Source organism: Mesoplodon bidens (assembly GCF_964165515.1).
Source record: "Mesoplodon bidens genome assembly, contig: HAP1_SCAFFOLD_298, whole genome shotgun sequence".
Classification (NCBI taxonomy): domain Eukaryota; kingdom Metazoa; phylum Chordata; class Mammalia; order Artiodactyla; family Ziphiidae; genus Mesoplodon; species Mesoplodon bidens.
Genome location: NW_027671473.1, coordinates 353673 through 375524, shown reverse-complemented (window position 1 = coordinate 375524; position 21852 = coordinate 353673). Strand labels below are relative to the sequence as shown.

General features: G+C 46.2%; 1 protein-coding gene across 1 annotated transcript in view; it reads left to right on the top strand.

The window, feature by feature from the left end:
• LOC308611315 (forkhead-associated domain-containing protein 1-like) overlaps nucleotides 1-21504 on the top strand; it is a 90721-nt gene extending 69217 nt beyond the window's left edge. The window contains exons 8-13 of the mRNA XM_081260142.1: nucleotides 7414-7543; nucleotides 8231-8355; nucleotides 11276-11371; nucleotides 11796-12016; nucleotides 12553-12715; nucleotides 21295-21504. Of these exons, the coding sequence (XP_081116268.1) occupies nucleotides 7414-7543; nucleotides 8231-8355; nucleotides 11276-11371; nucleotides 11796-12016; nucleotides 12553-12715; nucleotides 21295-21411 (852 nt within the window). The 3' untranslated portion in view covers nucleotides 21412-21504. The remainder of the gene's footprint in view (nucleotides 1-7413; nucleotides 7544-8230; nucleotides 8356-11275; nucleotides 11372-11795; nucleotides 12017-12552; nucleotides 12716-21294) is intronic.
• Nucleotides 21505-21852: the final 348 nt, after the last annotated feature.

Sequence of the window (21852 nt, the reverse complement as noted above, 5' to 3'; positions counted from 1 at the left end):
ATAGCATTCATCCTTGACTCACCAAAATCACACATTAATTAAGTTTTTCACTCTTCTACTATTCTCTTTGTAGTCATCCTGAAGACTACAATATGCATTCTTTTTTTTTTTTTTTTTTTTTTTTTTTTTTTTTTGCGGTACGCGGGCCTCTCACTGTTGTGGCCTTTCCTGTTGTGGAGCACAGGCTCCGGACGCACAGGCTCAGCGGCCATGGCTCACGGGCCATGCTGCTCCGTGGAATGTGGGATCCTCCTGGACCGGAACACGAACCCATGTCCCCTGCATCGGCAGGTGGACTCTCAACCACTGCGCCACCAGGGAAGCCCTGCATTCTTAACTTACCAAGAGGCAATAGTAGTTGATAATTATGCCCTTCTCCTTGACAGTGCAATGAGTTTCAAACACCTTAAGTTCACTTACCCCCTCCAGATTTATAAGCCATTGCTGTCATTTTCTAAACTCCTCTTCATACTTAAAACCCCACAAGACATTATTAGTGTTTTTCTATAGTCAGTATCATATCCACACATTACCCTTACTGTTGCTTGTCTTTTCTGCATCTCTGATCACCCACCTGGGTTCATTTTTCTTGTGTCTGAAGAATACCCTTTAATGTTTTCCCTCATTGTGGCTCTGCTGATGACAAATTCTCACATGTGCCTGTGTGTCTGCCTGGAGATGTATATTTAACCTTCACTCTTAAAACACATTTGACTGCGTATTGAATTCTACAATGGCAATTCTTTTCTTTCAGCACATTAGATATGTCACTATTGTCTTGTGGCTCCTATTATTTCTATTTAGAAGTCATCTGTAAGCCTAACTGTTGTACCTTTGCATAATCTGTCTTTTTCTCCAGTTGCTTTTAAGATTGTCTTTTCCCTTGATTTCCAGCAGTTTTATTATGGTTTATCTAGGTGTGGATTCAGTTTTATTTACCTCGTTCAGAGTTCGTAGCTACTTCTTGAATCCCTGGCTTGGTGTTTTGACTTAGTTCAGGAGCTTGGGCTCTGTACCACACAGGCAGTGGGGAGCTACTATGGCTTCTGAACAAGTGACTGATGCAATGACATTCGTGGACAGTAATCAGGGTGACAATGATAGTTACAATTTCTCACTTACTAGGTGTTCCCTTGAACATTTCATCTCTTCATCTTCACAACAGCACTGTGATCTAGAAATCATCCTCTCCATTTTACAGATGAGAAAGTCAAGGCTACTAGTTACTAGTAAAGAAACTAGCCCAATGGCACAGTCGGTTTTGTCTGACTCCAGGTTCGTCTGACTTCAGTTACCCTGGCGTAGCAAACAGCCACATGCTACTCTTTACACTGAAATTAATGAAAATTAAATAAAATTATTTATTCAGTTCCTCCATCACACCAGCCCCATTTCGAGTGCTTGATCTCCAGATGTGGCTGGTGGCTGCCGTATTAGACAACACAGCCTCGCTCAGAGTACCTGTACCATTGCAGAAAGTTCTGTTGGACAGAGCTGCCTTACAGCTGGGTAACTCTCAGAGTACCGTTAAGATTGCACTGGAAGAAACTAAACTTGAGGCAAGGAGGCCAGTTGTCACAGTCCAGCTTGCATGTGAGAGGGACTGGAGGACAAGAGTGAGATGACCGAGTGTGAGAGAGGGAGCAGGGCGGCCACTGAAGGTGACTCTGAGGCTTGGGGCTGGGAACGGGGGCTGTTCATGCAGAACACAGACAGGGGCAGAGTCCAAGGCTGGACTTGGCTTTTGCAGCACATGAAAAAGGCTGCTGACATAGAAGTCCGAGCATGTTTAGACCTGGGAGAAAACTAAGGCCCAGAGAGCTTAGATGACTTTTCCAAGGTAACGGAGCTGGGTAGAGGCTCTTCCACTGGACCACACTACTCAGAAGAAAGCTCTTAAGGGCTTTTCTGGGTCTTTTATTAGATCCCTGTGATCCCCCTCTTCAGATCCCTAAAAAAACAGCCTGTGAATTTGTTTCAGCACAAAAACTTTCCATTTATTTACGAGAGTTTGCCTCATTTCCTGTTAGTGCCAGGGCCCAGGGCTCAGCAGGTGCATCCAAGAATTGAGCAGCTGCGAGGCCTACACTGGCCAGCCAAGGGTAGCGTGGAGCACTCCCAAGCCTACCGTGCGTTGACTGTTACCCAAGCAAGGGGGGAAAAGTAGGCAAGCTTCTCCACTTTAAATGCCTTCGTTTGCAGGCTGCAATTCTTAATAGACATTGCTTTAGCAAGCCTCCATAGAGGTTACCACCAGTGAGTGTGCTCAAAGTGGTAATGACAAACAGTTATGATAATAAACCCAATCATAACATTTCCAAGTACCCATCATGAGTTATTAGAAAGAGACTGTACGGCGGACATTCCCGTCCACCTTTCATAGGTTACAACAGTACTTAACACACTCACAGAGCCCTTAAGCACTATGCCAAACATTGAATCCCCACAATAACTCTATGCAGTGATACTAGTATCATCATCCCCATTTGACAGATGAGGACACTGAGTCACGGAGCAGTGAAATAACTTTCCGAGTGTCGTATGGCTTGTTAGGGACCGAGCTGGGATGGGAGTGTGCGGTAGAACATAGTTGAGCCCCGGGTGCAGAGCTCATCCCTTTCCCGTAGGGGGCAACTCCCTGTGAGTTTGCCTCCACCCTGTGCATGCCTGTGACCCCTGCTGCTGGTCTGCAGCTGTCACTACCCCTCAGGGACTCCCCCACTGCCAATAGCACCCCCCAAGAAGACTTTCCCCAGAGGGCATGATGATCACATTAGCAGCAAGCCCTTGGTTTCATCATCCTTTCAGGTTGAAGAGAAGCTTCGGGAGGATTCCAGAAGGAAATTGCTTCAACTGCAAGAAATGAGGAACAGAGCAAACCTCATTAAAGCCAATTTGAAAAGGGCAGTAGGTCAGGTAGGCGTGCTGCAGAGCCCCTTCACGGGCCTGTGCTCTCCACGGAATCCCACACCCAAGTGGCCGGCAGGGATGAATGAGGAGGAAGACGGCCTGCCTTAGTTCACCCGCTTCTTTTCTATACGAAGAAGTGTCTAGAAAGAACTAGAGCTGAGATTCTATCTAGATCTGGAGTCTGAGCTCTTAACCACGATGCTCTACTACTTAGCTATTAGTTACTATGCTAAGCATCGTTTTTCTGTGTTTTGAAGAAAGTTTCGTGAACCTTTGTCCCGCCCCCAAAGGTAGTGGAAATGACTCCTGCGTTAGTCCTGTCCCCCATCAGCTGCAGTTCCCCTTCCCCTCATTTCAGATGAAGATCAACAGTTCTCAGGAAACTCGGCAGCATCTGGCAGAGAAGGAGAAGCTGACCGAGGAAAGGCTACAGCAAGAGGAGAAGCTGAAAGCCAGAGTCAAGCGGCTAATGGAAGAGAAATCGGTAAGGTGGTCCCCGTCCTTTTCTTTACTACTGGAAACTGATGAAATGGGCTTTCCTATGAGAAACAGAGGGCGCGTACTTAGATGGAGGAATCTCAGTAACCCCTTGTTGGGAGCTAAATTAATTAAAGAGGGTGAATGATGTAGGAGGAATTAACATGAAGCTTGAATCCTAAAACTCAGAGATCAACTTGAAGAGGCAAGCTTATTGAAATGTCTAGAAATGGTACTTTGTTTATATACCGCAGCTGATTTTATTGATACAAATCCCAGTCGTTACTGCGGGTCCTGGTTTGTGTCTAAGTGTGTGCAAGACCAACCAATAGTATTTCAGTCTTTCTCTTCATGCATATCAGGGGAAACACATGGCCAAAACGGCTACTTACTTTTCCAGAAACCAGCCAATTAGAGGATAGTTTACAGTGGCGCCTCTCAACTCAAAGGTGTCCACAGATCATATGGGGATGTTGTTGAAATGCAGATTCTGACTCAGCAGGTCTCGGGTTGGGGGAGCCTGGGATTCTGCATTTCTGAACAGCTCCCAGCTGGTACCGATAGCACAGCTCTGCAGACTACATTTTCAGCCACAAAGTCTTAGAAGAAGGTTTACCCCAAGTTGGCCGATAAGAACCACCTGGGGCTTCCCTGGTGGCGTAGTGGTTGACAGTCCGCCTGCCGATGCAGGGGACACCGGTTCATGCCTCGGTCCGGGAGGATCCCACATGCCGCGGAGCGGCTGGGCCTGTGAGCCATGGCCACTGAGCCTGCGTGTCCGGAGCCTGTGCTCCGCAACGGGAGAGGCCACAAGAGTGAGAGGCCCGAGTAACGCAAAAAAAAAAAAAAAAAAAAAAAAAGCCGCCCCAGGTCCTTCCCTGGCGGTCCAGTTGTTAAGACTCTGTGCTTCCGCTGCAGGGGGCACGGTTTCGATCCCTGGTCAGGGAACTAATATCCCGCATGCCGCATGGTGCCGGCAAACAAAAAAAAAGCCCCTCCAGGAGCAAATCTGATGTGATTGTTCAGAGATGAGACCAGAATGACAACAAGTGGAAACCCCAGCTTAGAAGAACATTAGAAGAAAAAAAGAAAGAAGGGAGGAACACTCCCAAACTCATTCTACGAGGCCGACATCACCTTGATACCAAAACCAGGCAAGGATGTCACAAAGAAAGAAAACTACAGGCCAATATCACTGATGAACATAGATGCAAAAATCCTCAACAAAATACTAGCAAACAGAATCCAAGAGCACATTAAAAGGATCATACACCATGATCAAGTGGGGTTTATCCCAGGAATGCAAGGATTCTTCAATATACGCAAATCAATCAATGTAATACACCATATTAACAAGTTGAAGGAGAAAAACCATATGATCATCTCAATAGATGCAGAGAAAGCTTTCGACAAAATTCAACACCCATTTATGATAAAAACCCTGCAGAAAGTAGGTATAGAGGGATCTTTCCTCAACATAATAAAGGCCATATATGACAAACCCACAGCCAACATTGTCCTCAATGGTGAAAAACTGAAACCATTTCCACTAAGATCAGGAACAAGACAAGGCTGCCCACTCTCACCACTCTTATTCAACCTAGTTTTGGAAGTTTTAGCCACAGCAATCAGAGAAGAAAAGGAAATAAAAGGAATCCAAATTGGAAAAGAAGAAGTAAAGCTGTCACTGTTTGCAGATGACATGATACTATACATAGAGAATCCTAAAGATGCTACCGAAAAACTACTAGAGCTAATCAATGAATTTGGTAAAGTAGCAGGATATAAAATTAATGTACAGATATCTCTGGCATTCCTGTACACTAATGATGAAAAATCTGAAAATGAAATCAAGAAAACACTCCCATTTACCATCGCAACAAAAAGAATAAAATATCTAGGAATAAACCTACCTAAGGAGACAAAAGACCTGTATGCAGAAAACTATAAGACACTGATGAAAGAAATTAAAGATGATACAAATAGATGGAGAGATATACCATGCTCCTGGATTGGAAGAATCAATATTGTGAAAATGACTCTACTACCGAAAGCAATCTACAGATTCAATGCAATCCCTATCAAACTACCAATGGCATTTTTCACAGAACTAGAACAAAAAATTTCAAAATTTGTTTGGAAAAACAAAAGGCCCCGAATAGCTAAAGCAATCTTGAGAACGAAAAACGGAGCTGGAGGAATCAGGCTCCCTGACTTCAGACTATACTACAAAGCTACAGTAATTAAGACAGTCTGGTACTGGCATAAAAACAGAAAGATAGATCAGTGGATCAGGATAGAAAGCCCAGAGATAAACCCACGCACATATGGCCAACTTATCTTTGATAAAGGAGGCAGGAATGTACAGTGGAGAAAGGACAGCCTCTTCAATAAGTGGTGCTGGGAAAACTGGACAGGGACATGTAAAAGTTTGAGATTAGATCATTCCCTAGCACCATACACAAAAATAAGCTCAAAATGGATTAAAGACTTAAATGTAAGGCCAGAAACTATCAAACTCTTAGAGGAAAACATAGGTAGAACACTCTATGACATAAATCACAGCAAGATCCTTTTGGACCCACCTCCTAGAGAAATGGAAATAAAAACAAAGATAAACAAATGGGACCTAATGAAACTTCAAAGCTTTTGCACAGCAAAGGAAACCATAAACAAGACCAAAAGACAACCCTCAGAATGGGAGAAAATATTTGCAAATGAAGCAACTGACAAAGGATTAATCTCCAAAATTTATAAACAGCTCATGCAGCTCAATAGCAAAAAAACAGACAACCCAATCCAAAAATGGGCAGAAGACTTAAATAGGCATTTCTCCAAAGAAGATATACAGACTGCCAACAAACACATGAAAGAATGCTCAACATCATTAATCATTAGAGAAATGCAAATCAAAACTACAATGAGATATCATCTCACACCAGTCAGAATGGCCATCATCAAGGAATCTAGAAACAATAAATGCTGGAGAGGGTGTGGAGAAAAGGGAACACTCTTGCACTGCTGGTGGGAATGTGAATTGGTACAGCCACTATGGAGAACGGTATGGAGGTTCCTTAAAAAACTACAAATAGAACTACCATATGACCCAGCAATCCCACTACTGGGCATATACCCTGAGAAAACCATAATTCAAAAAGAGACATGTACCAAAATGTTCATTGCAGCTCTATTCACAATAGCCCGGAGCTGGAAACAACCTAAGTGTCCATCATCGGATGAATGGATAAAGAAGATGTGGCACATATATACAATGGAATATTACTCAGCCATAAAAAGAAACGAAACTGAGCTATTTGTAATGAGGTGGATAGACCTAGAGTCTGTCATACAGAGTGAAGTTAGTCAGAAAGAGAAAGACAAATACCGTATGCTAACACATATATACGGAATTTAAAAAAAAATGTCATGAAGAACCTAGGGGCAAAACGAGAATAAAGACACAGACCTACTTGAGAATGGACTTGAGGATATGGGGAGGGGGAAGGGTAAGCTGTGACAAAGCGAAAGAGAGGCATGGACATATATACACTACCAAACGTAAGGTAGATAGATAGTGGGAAGCAGCCGCAGAGCACAGGGAGATCAGCTCGGTGCTTTGTGACCGCCTGGAGGGGTGGGATGGGGAGGGTGGGAGGGAGGGAGATGCATGAGGGAAGGGATGTGGGAACAGATGTATATGTATGACTGATTCACTTTGTTATAAAGCAGAAACTAATTAAAAAAAAAAAAAAGAAAGAAAACATGGGGAGGGAACCCAGGGGGGATCTCTTATTTACAGTGATGCTAAGTAGGTAGGAAAGTTGGAAATCTTCCTAGATGTGACTTTGCATTCAAAATGAAATTTTTAAATTCCTTCTCTGCTGAAGCCCTGTAATGATATTTTCCAAGGTACTAAGTAAGTGACAGGGTTGCTGCTAATCCATGATTTGTTCATGTTTCTTCAAATACAAGAGAGGGAGGTTGTGATCACTGATAAAGCTGCTGTCCTCACCATTCTGGCCACAGGAGCAGTCCTTCAGTGATCTAGGGGCCAAGTGCAAAGCGTCCCGACATGAGGAAGTCATTCAGTGTCAGAAAGAGGCTTTATCTGAGCTTCGTGCACGAATTAAAGAACTTGAGAAGGCCTGCTTGTCAAGTAAGTTTCCTCCTGCCTAGTCACCCCCTCTGTGCTGAGAACCGTGGACCCCAGACTTGAGGGTTCACTTTAGGGACTAACCAATTTGCCAGGACCACCATCTTCTATCCCCATCATTTCTTAACTAAAAAAACAGAGTTATAAAAAAAGATGGGCAGGAAAAAAAAATAGATGGGTAGGCATGAGCTCAGAGTCAAGAGCAGGCCTTGATATTAAATAAACAGGATTTCATGAAAAACTCAGAACCTTGTCCCTCTTTTTCTTATTTCACTGTGGCCCAGTGAAAACTTTTTCATAGACTGATGCTGTGCAAGGACCAACCTTGGGGAACTTCCCAGGATAAATAACCTCTTTAGAGGGAATAGGGCTTTCAAGAAACCAAGCTTGCTGCTGGGTGGAGCCCTGGGCTAGGACACAGAAGCCTGGGTTCAAGTCCATCCTCACACCTGTGGCCGAAGGTTCCCCCTCAGTGCCCCCGCCCTGGGAGGCTGCAGCCTCATATGAGCTGTGTGGCCTTGGACAAGTCATTTCACCTCTCTGGGCCTCGATGCCTCACCTGCCAAGGGAGGATGGTGAGCTAATTAGTACTGGCCTGTGGTAAGGGTCCAGTAAATAGCAGCTGTGACTTTTACATGCAGTAACTTCTTCCTGAGCCTTTCTTTTGAGTGTAAACTTTTTCTTATATAGATCACAAGGACCACATGGATGGATCATTTCTAGACTTAAAGACCCTCGGGATGGAAAAAAATGTTCGGAAAATATTGGATGTAAAACCTGACTTGCCAACTTTTTCAAGAGTAGAGATCGGAACGGTAACCAAAGAAACTTTGTCTCTGCATTGACTGACACGTGGGGAGGGTGGGCATGAGGACAGACACGAGCCGTGTGCCCTGGCACCACTGTATACATCATTGGTTCGAGGCCAGGTCCTCCCTGATGGGCTGGCACCTGTATGGACTGGTCGGTGCCTGGCCGTAATAGTGATCCAATGTTTGAATAGAAAGGCGGCTTCCCATCATGTACAGCATGATATAGCATTGCACTGATGCTGGCCAGGTCAATCTCTGGGCCCTCCTTTTCACATCACATGTTATATTCTGCAGAAAATATCCAACAAGCTAATGTACAACATTATGTCATGAGCTTGCCTAACATTTGCTTTTTGCTATAAACTGAAAAACATGAACACATAAAGGGCAGCAGAAGGGAGCCATGATGATTAAGAAGACACAAGTTCTAGAATCAGAGACCTGTGTCCTAATCCCAGCTCTGCAAGCTCTGTGACCTTGGGCAGGCTCCTAACCTTTCTGGGACTTCATTTCCCAGCTGTAAAATGATGATGGAAAAATTAAAGGAGATCATCATGTAAAGTGATTATCCCAGTGCCTAGCTCATAGCGAGCACTTTAATAGATGATAGTTATTATTGTCAAACATTATTTAAAGAGTATTATCCAAGAAAACCTTCCTTTCTTAGGGAGCATAGTTTGTGTTTTCCAGGATTTTCAGAAGTAATTTGATTGTTAGGTTGAAGGTGCCGTGTATCCTAAATGGATGTTTGATCAGGTGTTTGACTGACACATGACAATGGACAGCTCAGGTCACTGTGGCTTGCTGCGGCAGCTGGTCTAAACCAGCTTTTGGAAAACATAATAAAGCCATCCTCTCTGTACCAGCATTTTCTCCTACAATTTTTCTAGACATTTGCTCACACGTCTAGAGATGTGAGTCTTCAGAAACGTGTTGGTCTTCCTGGTAAAATCGAATCTTCCTTCTCTGAGGTTGGGAGTAGAGGGACTGTCTCCAGGTGGGGAGCTCAGCTGGATCTCACGTCCTGATGGTCCTGCTTCCAAGATTGACCTTCCCCTTGGCAACAAGCCCTCATCCCACCACTGACACCACAGAGCAGGAAACCTCCCAACTCTCAATCCTCCAAGGTTGGCAGTAATTAAATGAAAGAGCAGGAGGAAGAATAGCTGACATCTGTGAACTGCTTACTGTGTGCCAGGCGTTGAGCTCAGCCGGCTCCATGCCTTATGTCATTTAACCATCGTAGCAGCCTTGTGTCATAGTTACTATTTTTGTCCCCATTTAACAGATAAGAAAAATTAAGGCTTCAGGAGGTCAAGTACCTCACCCAAGGTCACAGAATAATGATTGAAGACACACCAGGGGTGTGTCCCTGGTGGTGTGTCTGCTAGCCTGCAGAGACCGGGTGGGGACTGTGTGCTTGGATCCTGTAGCCCAGGCTCTTCCTTAGTGACCCTCCCCTCAGGAAAAGAGGGGGCGTCTGGAGAGGTACAGAGGATGCAGCTCAGGGTAGCTGAAGACACTGAACAGCAGCTCAGGTTCTTTTTGCAGCAGATCTGCCCGGTTTATTGTCATCTTCAGATACCCTCTTTTATTCTCATCTCCATAGGTACATAGACAAATATGTCCACTCTTATCTATCACAGTCACTTTGGGGGCATTTATATTTTTGTAGTTGTTTTGTTTTTAATCTCAGAGGGTTTCAGGGTAGTGCCAACAAATGCTAGGGCTAAGAGAGGCTCATGGCAAGCATTAAAAGCCAATTTATTTTTTAAGGAGGCTTGTTATGGTTATTTGTAGTCGTTCAGATCAGGTCCCCTATTCAGTCTGGTGGCCTTTCCATGCAGTCAGTTGGGCTTCCAGCAGCCAGCTGGCTGGTTGGGGTCTTAGGGAGATGCAGCTGCAAACACTATCTGCATTGTCTCTGGAAAGGTTCTGAAGGGATGCCCACCCACCAGGTTCCAGAGCTAGGAGAAGGTTGGGCCGAATTTTGTGAGGGTATGGTTTCTGCTGCACAGAAATGAGATTCCTTTAGTAAAAAGGAGGGAGGCCATTTTCCACTTAACCTTCATTCGTTCATTCAACAAACATGACCACTATGCACCACTCGGTGACAGGTGCCATGCTGGGCACAAGGAGGGAGATAGTGAGCAAAAGCCACATGGTCTCCATTTTTCTGGAGCTTGTCTTCTCAACATCAGCGGTACTGATTTTTTGAGCCAGGTAACTCTTTGTTTGGGAGACTGCCCTATGCATCATGGGGTGTTTAGCAGCATCCTTGTCCTCTACCCACTAGACGCCAGCAGCAATTATGACAACCACAAATGTGTCCAGGCATTGCTAAATGTCCTGGAGGGGGTAGGGTGGACAGAGTCACCCCCGGTTGAGAACCACTGGCCTAAAGGGAAGACAGACGAGACGGTGGCCAAAGAACGGCACAAGTGATGCATCATTTCAAAGGCAGTTGTGCTCTGAAGGGGTAGGAGCACAGTCATAAAGAAAGCAGTTCACAGAGTCAGAGTGGATTTAAAACCAACTCTCTTGGCGTGGACATATATACACACACACGCTACCAAAGGTAAAATAGATAGCTAGTGGGAAGCAGCTGCATCGCACAGGGAGAGCAGGTTGGTGCTGTGTGTCTACCTAGAGGGGTGGGATAGGGAGGGTGGGAGGGAGATGCAAGAGGCAGGGGATATGGTGATATATGGATACGTATAGCTGGTTCACTTTTTGATACAGCAGAAACTAACACACCATTGTAAAGCAATGATACTCCAATAAAGATATTAAAAAAATTAACTCTCTCAAATTATTCTTTAGTAACTTTCCAGTTCTTCCATTATTCTTTGGGTTATTATTCTGGATGTAGAAAATCATAATGGAATGCCAAGAGAGTTTTTCTTCTTTTTTTTTATTTCAGCCTCAAAATGGCCTTTCCAGCCCAGGGTCCATCATGGTCTCTGAGAAGTTAGGGAAAATGGATGTGGCTGACGCTTTAGATCTTAGTGAAAACCTGGTATGTATACCCAGCATCAGTCCCCTCCTGTCCAAACCTGTGTGCCCTGCAGATAGTTTAAACATCAACTCCACATACATGTTTAGTTGTTACAGTAGCTCCACGAGACCCATCTCCTATCCCAGCATAGGCTGGAAATTGCAGAGCCCAATTCCTTGGAAGACTGGGTAGTAAGAATGAATGTTTATGTCTGTTGTCATTCCCCCTCCCCACTTCCCCCCAATTCTCAAAAAGGCATAGTGTAAATGGATGCGGGGGAAAATGAAAGTCCTACTAAAAACCCCAAATGCACTCATTTGCAAAGCATGTGTTTCTTCTCTGCAACTGCAGAAAATGAATGAAACAGAATTAGATGTTTGCCTCCTCAAAGTGGCCACCAGCGGTCTTGGGCCAGGCCTCTTACCTGAGAAATGCTTTCTCGTAGTACATGGACATGAGCAAAACCCTCGGGACTTTGATGAACATCAAAGATATGTCAGGTCACGTGTCCATGAAACACCTCTCCCCAAAAGAGAGGGAGAGAGTCTACCAGCTTCGACAAAGAGACCTGTACCTGGTGTTTGATAAGATCACCCTACTCAAGAACCAGCTGCAGAGAAAAGAAGAGCTTTTGAGACGATACGAGGAGTACATTGAACAGCTCATGTATGGCCCGTGTCCCCGGCAAAAGGCCCAGGCCTCCATTCTCCAGGCTAAACCTCGGTGCAGCTGCAGACCCATAGGGACCAGGACAAGAGGACAGAGGCCTGGGTGTGGAGTGGGGAGGCGGGATGGTGACTCAGGGCCTGATGGACCCAAGTCTCTGGGCAAGAAAGCAGCAGTTAAAGTACCCTACTGTTAAGGAATAAGGTGCACCTTTTATAAATGTGTCTGATGTTTCACCATGTGTGTGCTTTTCGTAATTCCATCCTATTTTCAGTGGTATCCATTCCCCCACCCTCTCTGGGAAATTGGGAGGGGCTGGTAGCATAACCGTTGCCCCCTTCATGCTGCACGTCCACAGCCAATGGGCTATTTATTCTGCCCTCTAGTCCCCACATCTTCAGCCTTCCCCCCACTTGTAAGGAAACCGTGAAACCAGGCATATATGGAAGTGTTCTGAGGATCTCCCAGGTCGGGAGCATTGGTGGTGAGTGAGAAAGCTGAGGAGAAAAGAGACTTTGTCTCTCCTGTGTGCTCAGGCAGAGCAAAGTGTCGGTTCAGATGTACCAGTCACAGGTGGCAAAGCTGAAGGACATCTACAAACAGGCCAAAGAAAAGGCGCTGCTGAAAGAGGCCCTGGCGCACATGGAAGAGTGGCTGCACCAGGAGAAGAGGGTCACCAGGGCGATCAGGCAGCAGAAGGTGAGAGGTCCCTGCTCGGAGCAGAGCCTCTGAGGCTGCCCCTCAGCTCCCTTTAGAAACAGCCAACTGAGGTCCCAGTGGGATCCAGGCAGCACAGAATGCATTCGCTCATTGCAAAGGAAGGTGGCAGAATAGCTTTAGCGTTAGGCAGACTTAGGTTTAGACTCTTGTTCTGCCATTTACTGTGTGACTTCAGGCAGCTTTTATTTTTTTACCATCTTTATTGGAGTATAATTGCTTTACAGTGTGGTGTTCATTTCTGCTGTATAACAAAGTGAATCAGCTATATGCATACGTATATCCTCAGATCCCTCCCTCTTGTGTCTCCCTCCCACCCTCCTTATCCCACCCGTCTAGGTGGTCACAGGGCACTGAGCTGATCTCCCTGTGCTATGCAGCTCTTTCCCACTAGCTATCTATTTTATGTTTCGTAGTGTATATATGTCCATGCCACTCTCTCACTTCGTCTCAGCTTACCCTTCCCCCTCCCCATGTCCTCAAGTCCATTCTCTACCTCTGTGTCTTTATTCCTGGCTGCCCCTAGGTTCATCAGAACCTTGTTTTTTTTTTTTTTTTTTTAGATTCCATATATATGTGTTAGATTAACCTCTCTGAGACTCATAGTCTAGCTTGCCTCTATTTTTTTAAACTTTCTTTTTCTTTAATTTAATTTTTATTTTATATTGGAGTATAGTTGATTTGCAGAGTTGTGTTAGTTTCAGGTGTACAGCAAAGTGATTCAGTTATACATATACATATATCTATTCTTTTTCAGATTCTTTTCCCATATAAGTTATTACAGTAGAGTTATTGAGTAGAGTTCCCTGTGCTATACAGTAGGTCCTTGTTGATTACATATTTTATGTATAATAGTGTGCATATGTTAATCCCAAGCTCCTAATTTGTCCCTCCCCAACACATTTCCACTTTGGTAACCATAAGTTTGTTTTCAAAGTCTGTGAGTCTGTTTCTGTTTTGTAAATAAGCACATTTGTATCATTTTTTTTTAGATTCCACATATAAGTGATATCAAATGATATTTGTCTTTGTCTGACTTACTTCACATAGTATGATAGTCTCTAGGTCCATCCATGTTGCTGCAAATGGCATTACTTCATTCTTTTTTATGGCAGAGTAGTATTCCACTGTATATTTGTACCACATCTTCTTTATCCACTCCTCCATCGACATTTAGGCTGCTTCCATGTCCTGGCTGTTGTGAACAGTGCTTTCTGAGACTCATAGTCTAGCTCGTCTGTATTTTTTTAACTTTTGATAATTCCTGTATTTTATTTTGTTCTTTCTATCCAGATAACTATTTTTTCCACCAGTTTTATTGAGACATAATTGACACACAGCACTGTACTGAGTTTAAGGGTGTCCAGCGTCATGATCTGACTTCCCTGCCTCCTGCAATGATGACAACAATCAGTTGAGTGAACAGCCCGAGTGTTTTCAAAAGCGGCGATTCTGACTGTCATTGTTCTGCCAGGTGCCAGGGATACACCGAGGAATAAGCTCTCTGAGAATAAAGATCTGGGTTTGCTCTTCTGAGTAGCCAGAATAGTACTCCAGTTTTTCTGACTTGGGGCTGTGTATTTGTACACGCATGCTTGCGTGTATGTGTGTACATGTGAGTATGTGCTGTGTGTTGGCATGTGTGTGTATTTGTATGTGTGTGTTTGTTGCCTGCATGAGCTCTAAGGAGGCCAAGGTCATAGAAGGGTGCCCTTCTGCTCAACCAGGAGGTGATGGTCAGATAGTTCCTTGCAGAAGCCTGCCCCCCATCCTGCGAACCTTCCAGGCAATAGGTTTCCAGACAGCAGTCTCTCTGGCTTAGAGCCCCAGAAATGAAAAGTGGCTGTCCTGCTCTGAGGGAGCCTGGATGAAGTGTTTCCAGTGCTCACTGCTGTGAATTAAACATCACAGACCTTAGTCTGCATATGTCATGGGGCTGCCTCAGGCAGAGGACAGTTTCCTTTCACACCAAGCAATGCCAGGGAGAGCTGGGCCAGTGACAGAGTTGTGACTTTCCCTTTGATGTGCCCTCTGCAGAGCTCACCCCTCCCCGAAGTGCCCCCCCCACCCCGCTCCCAGGGCTTGGCAGACTAGGCCCCAAAGCAGAGACACCAGACCACAGAATGGGACAGCGAAGGGCCCAAAAAAGGCCATTGTCATGTACTGAAAGCCAGAGGATTTATATAATCAGGCTTCACATGCTTTATTCCTGGGCTGCCTCATTCACACACATAGCAAGGGACATGCCTGCCTGTTTGGCGCTAGACATCCCTCAGCCGAGAAGGGTCTGAAATGGCCAAGTTGAACCTGTGTCAGGGTCCCCAGAAGAGCTACAGCTAGTAGCTTTCAAATTCGTGGAATTCACAACTTGGGGAAAGACTTACCAAGAGGCAGGCATCTGCTCCACACCGCACATGCTTCATCTCTCCCATCAACCCGCAAGGGATGCTGGCAAGTGTCGTCCCCTTAGAGAGAGGGGAAAGCTGATTTGACAGAGGGTACCCTTCCCTGGCTACTAAGTGGCAGAAACAGGATTTCCTCCCCACCTGCTGCCCTCCCCCGCCCAGGTTCACTTTTCCACACCCCTTCCTTCTGTGTCTCCCTTACCAGGGTGGCCCCCTTGGATACCTCGCACCATTGCTCCTGGGGGTTTCACTCCAGGACTCAGGTTTGCATTTCAGGCTTGTTGTTAATATGTTGTCAGAAATCCCTGTTTGTCAGGAAGAAAACAATATTACATTTTATGTTTTGCTGGATCCTAAAGGGCACTTGTATACATCTGTCTTGGCATCCGTTCCTTCCAGGGAGTATATCTTCGTTGTCTTTAAGCAGAAATGAACAGAAAGTAGAATTCCTCTTTTCTAAGTTTTACACTTAGTATTTTCACAAGGAGCCTTAGTTTTTTAGCCTCCTGTATAAAACTTTGAAACTCTTCACCCGTTCACAGAGGTGGCAAGGTTGAAGCACTGAGATGAAATGACACATCTTAAGCCTCAGAATTGCCCCCCCCCCAAAAAAAATGGAGTTTGTAGTTTTAATGTTTGACCATCTCTTCACCAAGCAGACCTTTCAAGAATCAAAAGTCCTATTTCCACACTAATATCTCTGGCTGTGAAAATGAGACTTGGTATAAGATGCTGGGCCTTCACAGCGAACTGGGCCTGTGGCTCTGTCCATGTGGCAGAGGGACGGGAACCGCAGCCCCGGCCGTGCTCACTCGAATCCACTTCCCACATCACTCGAGAAGCCGGCAGTGTCTCTCAGAGTTCAGAGGCCAGATTTGGAGTCAAACAAATAGGGGTCAAGCCCCACCACTGCCCCGAATGACCCTGAGTAAGTGGCTTGACCTCTGTATCCCAGGTTCCTCAACAAAAGCAACCAAAACTGTTAGCAAGGGGCCTACTGCGTGGGGCAGCGGGAGGGTTAAATGGCAAAATGCCTGCAGTGCCTGGCACATCACAAGCCCCGTTTCTAAGGGTGAAGAATAGGCAGCTCATGGATGGGTGGGGATTCCTCTATTTCTTTCAGGGAGCTTCCAGCCAGCCGACGCCTTCCCCGGTCCTCCCAAAGCCGCCAGCTCTTATGGGACGTGCTCTTCTCTTTGGTGAATACGACTAGGGCCACGGCCAAGAAAGGACCCAGATACCTTTTGTGAAAGGGCTAAGGCTGGGATTTTCAAGAGGAAATTTTTAAATGCACAGAAGTTGCCACTTGGGAAGCACGCAAGCCCTTTCTTAGGGCTTGAAGTGTAAGAAAGGCTGAAGGGCACCGGCTGCTTCTGGCAGGAGAAGCCGCTCAGCTCTCCTGCCAATCAAATTTCCAGCCAATCAAGTCCTGGCTAGCGGCGTGACCACTGCTTTGCCTTGTGGTCTCAGCCAGGAAAACCCCCTAACCTTCCCTCTGCTTAATTAGCTCAGATCCCTCTTCTTTAAGATGAGAATAAAAATGGCACCTAGCTCGTAGCCTTCCCAATGGGAGCTTGTATACAAAACCCTTAGCACATAGGACCACAAAGCATACATGCTCTCCTACCATCGTCATTATGCTCACTATTCTCTTTAACTCACTATCTTCCAAGATTTCCTTGGGCCCAGGTATTCTCAAGATTCTGGCTTCCTCTGTGCCACTTGTGTGTTTTGTTTGTTTGTTACTTTGTTTGTTTTTGCGGTACGCAGGCCTCTCACTGCTGTGGCCTCTCCCGTTGCGGAGCACAGGCTCCGGACGCGCAGGCTCAGCGGCCATGGCTCACAGGCCCAGCCGCTTGGCGGCATGAGGGATCCTCCTGGACCGGGACACGAACCCGTGTCCCCTGCATCGGCAGGTCGACTCTCAACCACTGCGCCACCAGGGAAGCCCCACAATTGGTAGATGTTGTGTAGGAGGGGCGTGGGATTGGAGGGGCTTCGGGTGGTGCTCTTCCGCCCACAATGATGAAGTAGAACCATGTGGCCAGGCCTATGCAGCATACGGATAGAAGAAGGCTAAAGAAAAAGACCCTCCCCCACCCCCTTCATCACATCCCAGTGAGTTCAGTAAAGTTCAGGAAAAGCAGGTGCACAGGGGCCAGGCTCTGCCCTCAGTGCCCAGCTGCCCACTGATGGAACTTAATCCAGGAAGGAATTTTGCAGCAATGTTCAAACTGGGGTTCCCTGGAGCCTTTGGGTGCCATGGAAGGGTGTGACTCTCAAAGCACACACACCTTTCTCCCGCCAGAGAAGCTCTCCGTTATCTTATACTCCAAGTTCCTCATGGGATTTTGCTTGGATAAACGGTTCTGCAAACAAAAAGGGGGGGGGATGGGGTGGGAGAGAAGAAGGCTGTTGGTTTAAAACTAACCCCTGCTCTATAATATCTGGGAATTTGGATAGTGATTGTCTCAACGGAGTTTGTGATAAATACTGAGTGGCTGCAGGCTCGAGGCCTTCTCCACGGAAAATGCGTGGAGGGCAATTGTCAGTTCAATACGGGCCCATCAGCCTTCACGGACAGTCCTCTGAGGGTAGAGTTAGCATCCTTCTGGGAGAATGGAAGAGTCTTGTAAGCACCTATGCCCTGTCCCAAAAGACAGCCTTATTTCCTCCCTGAGTTTTGTGACTACCTGGTAGGGTTGCCAGATTTAGGGGAAAACAAACAAACAAAAAACACGATGCCCAGTTAAATTTTAATTTCAGATAAACAACAAAAGCTATTCAGTATAAATGTCCTAAATATTACACGGGGCATATTCACACTCACAAATTTGTTGGCTTCATTCTGGAAGTCAGATTTAACTGGGCATCCTGTATTTTATCTGGCAACCCCTCCAACATTTACTGAGCACCAACTAGACACCAAGCCAGGGAGGTTCTGAAGCGGGTGTCGCAAGATGGCAGCCCACAGATATATTCCATTTGGCTCATGGGAGTTTTTTTTTAAGTTACATTTCAAAATAGGGCAGTTTCCTGGAATACTCTGGATTTCCAGCTTCTCTGGGAAACTTGGAAGATCTGGCGATGCTAGGCCCACAGACCCACAAGCCACCATCACAAGCCTCCATCTTCCAGGCCCCTTAGAAAGGCGCTGGGCTCGTGTGTTTGCTGCTGTCCACCACCACCCCAGCTCACTTCACCCACTTCTTTTACTTTCCTGGCCGCTGTAGGAATCAGGTTGGCGACCCCAGTGATGCTCAGGGCTCTAGGAGAACGTCTCCTTCCTGACACCACTGCACATTCACCTGCGGAGTGTCAGTCTGCAAGGGAGACCCCAGTTCCCTCTCACTTTTGTGTCTCCAGTGCCTAGGGGATGCTCTTTCTTTCATGAGCTGCCCCTGAGGTGCAGGGTCTTGAGCAGATCAGGGTCAGCAATAGTCATCAAACCCCAGGGGAGTGGCAAGCTCCAGGTTTTCAGTGATGCTGGCTTGCCAACAGGCCCCTGTAGTCCCTGCCAGGGAGGTTAGCCACTGGGGCTTTCAACATTTCCACTGGGTGGAAAGCCACTGGACATCTACAGCCTCTTCCACTGATCTAGGAGGCTCTGCTTCCAGCTAAAGCAGATCTGTCCTCCAAGAAGAATACAGTATCCTTCATAACCTTCTTGGTTGACCACCTCCTTCTCTGCTGGAATCTGGAACAGAGATTCCCTAAAAGGTGCAGCAGGACAGTGTAGCGTTACCCCAAAGCCACACCCGCTTCGGCAGACCTCTATCCTCACCTCCTCACCTAGGAAGGCTCAACATTCCATCCAAATGGGTAGCATCTGAAAGTTGAGAAAAATCCATTTTGCTCTGATGCAAAAGGCAAAGAAGAACATAAGCTAAATTTTGTCAATATTCTTTCTGTGTTAAAGCGACGAATGTTTGGAGAGCTGATGAAGAACTCAAAGATGCAGAACTCACGTTTCCAGGTGAGCCAGAAGAGAGAAGAGAGAAAACCCTAGAACGTCAGCAGGAAGCCCAGTGGACAGTTATCCCACATCTATTATGTATTGAGCATTTGGCATGTGCCGGGCACAGAGCCAAACACTCGACGTGTTTGGCTTCACAACAACCCTATGGGGTGGGTGTTGTTATTATACCCAATTTACAGATGAGGTGTCTGAGGCTCAGAGACTTTCTTTGTCCAGAGCCACACAGCTCAGTAGGAGAGCTGGGAATCAGTGCAGGTCTGACACCCAGGTGAGTGCTAGCTTTTCCTCCTTTAGGTTATAAACCTCCAGGTAATAAACCTGATACATTTCCAGTGGCATTTTTCTTAAATTTCAAGGAAGCATCCTCTAGAATTCTCTTCAAAGTTGAGAATTAAGACTATGAAATCTTGAACATGTTGAAACATTGCCATTGACAAATCAGCCCTGGAACTGGAATTAAGCCAGTCCACGTTCCCACTTTGCAGACAGTAGAGGCGAGCTCCCAGGAAGCTAGAAAGCCAAACACATTTTGGTTGAATATGAGAGAGGAGACATTCAAGTTTGATAAAAGGCCACAGTCATGCTGAGGCAACCAAATTATCATGGGAAGAAACGAAGATATTCTAGGTGAGGGATATATTTGGAAAATAGAAGCTTCTCAACCAGCATCCTTGTGCTAAGACCAGAAGGTGGTTACTCCCCAGAGCAGGATGTTAAGAGGATAGAGAGCATCCTGAGGGCCCCACTTGATCTGAGACGTTTGCCACCCTGCAAAGTGGAAACGACTGGAAGTTTGTTACTTATTCACTCACATATATGACTGAGCTGGGAGGAGGCAGAAACTGCCCTACATCTAGGTTTTGTCTGAGGACCACCTGCGGATGTGAAATGGCAGAGGAGATATTGGGATGGGCCCCGGATGTTGTGGGAACATTGTGCTTCTCTGAGATGTGAGACACCCTGGAACTTCACGCTGCCTCTGGCTTTAACAGAAGCAGGGCAGATGGTGCTTCGGCTAAGAGCAAAGAGCCAGCTTCCCATTCTCCCTGCCCTCCAGCCTGAGCTTAGAAGTTTGGTGTCTAGGATCTCCTCAGTACAGAAAGGTTTCCTCCAGGTTCCTTGCCAAGTGTAACTTGGGCGACTCCTTCCCCAAGAGTGGGCCTTGGGCTTCCTGGTGGCGCAGTGGTTGAGAGTCCGCCTGCCGATGCAGGGGACACGGGTTCATGCCCCGGTCTGGGAAGATCCCACATGCCACGGAGCGGCTGGGCCTGTGAGCGATGGCCGCTGAGCCTGCGCGTCCGGAGCCTGTGCTCTGCAACGGGAGAGGCCACAACACTGAGAGGCCCGCGTACCGCAAAAAAAAAGGGGGGGTGGAGGGGGCTTTTTTAAGGATATAGGGGTGAGTGCCTCATAAAAACTGGGAGCTGAAAGAGAGCCTGGCCTCGAAATAGAACTGGTAAGCCATCAGATCTCAGGCATCATCTCTTTTACACACACACAAGCATGCGCACACGCACACACAGGCCGTATCTCCTCTCTGTGTCTCTGTGTGGCTCCCCTGATCTCTGCTCTCTCCAGTCATGTGACAGGAAGGAATGACCTCACGGTCCCCCAGTTCAAAGGACCAGCCCAGGAAGCAAGTAGCATCTTAGAGCCCATAACCCCAAATCCTGGGAGTGACCATCTTAAAAGCCCAGCCCATGCCAAGTGCCCGATCAGCTATGACCAGGGACAGAGTTACACACATGGCTGCCTGGGTCCAGGAGTAGGGCTCAGAAAAGGGTGAGACAGACCCCCTAGAGTATGCTGCATTTTACCCTCCTAAGACATCAGAGACATAAGGCATTCAGTTCAGTAACAGCTTTTCGAGAGAAAGTCCATCCCAATGAAATTGCCTATAATCAGAAACTGCTGGTTCAAAAAAAGATGCAAATGTCAGAAGGAAACGTTATCTGTGTATCTGGAAGAGTGTACAACAAAATGTGAATAAGGTTACCTGTGGGTAGTGTGATAATGGTGGATCATTTTACCTTCGTTTTGCTCACATCTATGTGTGTATATAAATATTTTTTACAACAAAGATTTTATTTTCAGTAAAAAAAATGCCATTTAAGAAATATTTGGGGATCTCCCTACAATTATAGAGTCTGGGCATTTGTTGCTCTTGCTTGTTGTAGGTTGGAGCCAGAAAAGGCACCCCAAAGATGGACCAAGGAAGGGAGATGCTGAAGAGAGAAATGTCCAGCAAATCCAGCCAGAGCCTTCTGTTTTCTAAACCTGGTGGAAGGAACTAGAAACGTCGTCCCGCTGGGCCTCGCGTGATCCTCCGTGAGTCAGTGTAACTCTTCTGCGTCAAACTACTAAGATGCTTTTTTAGGACATTAAAGGTTGCTACCCTAGTGTGTTGCTTCCTAGACTGGTATTTTGCACAATACTGTAATTTGGAGTGTGTGAGGAGAGGGGTTCTTTTCACAGATATTATGAATGTAAACATACGCAGGCATATGAAGAATAAGTTTGAAATTCAGACTCCTAGGCCTGGTAGATGCAATTATGTGTTTGGGTAGTGACAAACCCAAATGTCACACCTCCAAGGAGCTCTGAGAAGCCCGCAGTTGAGAAAACCCTGGGCGTGTACTGGGGCCACAGGACAGAATGGTAACCTCAGGGCTATTGAGGCCATGGTATAGTGCATTTATATCTGAATTGATTATAATAAATGTGAACAGCAACCA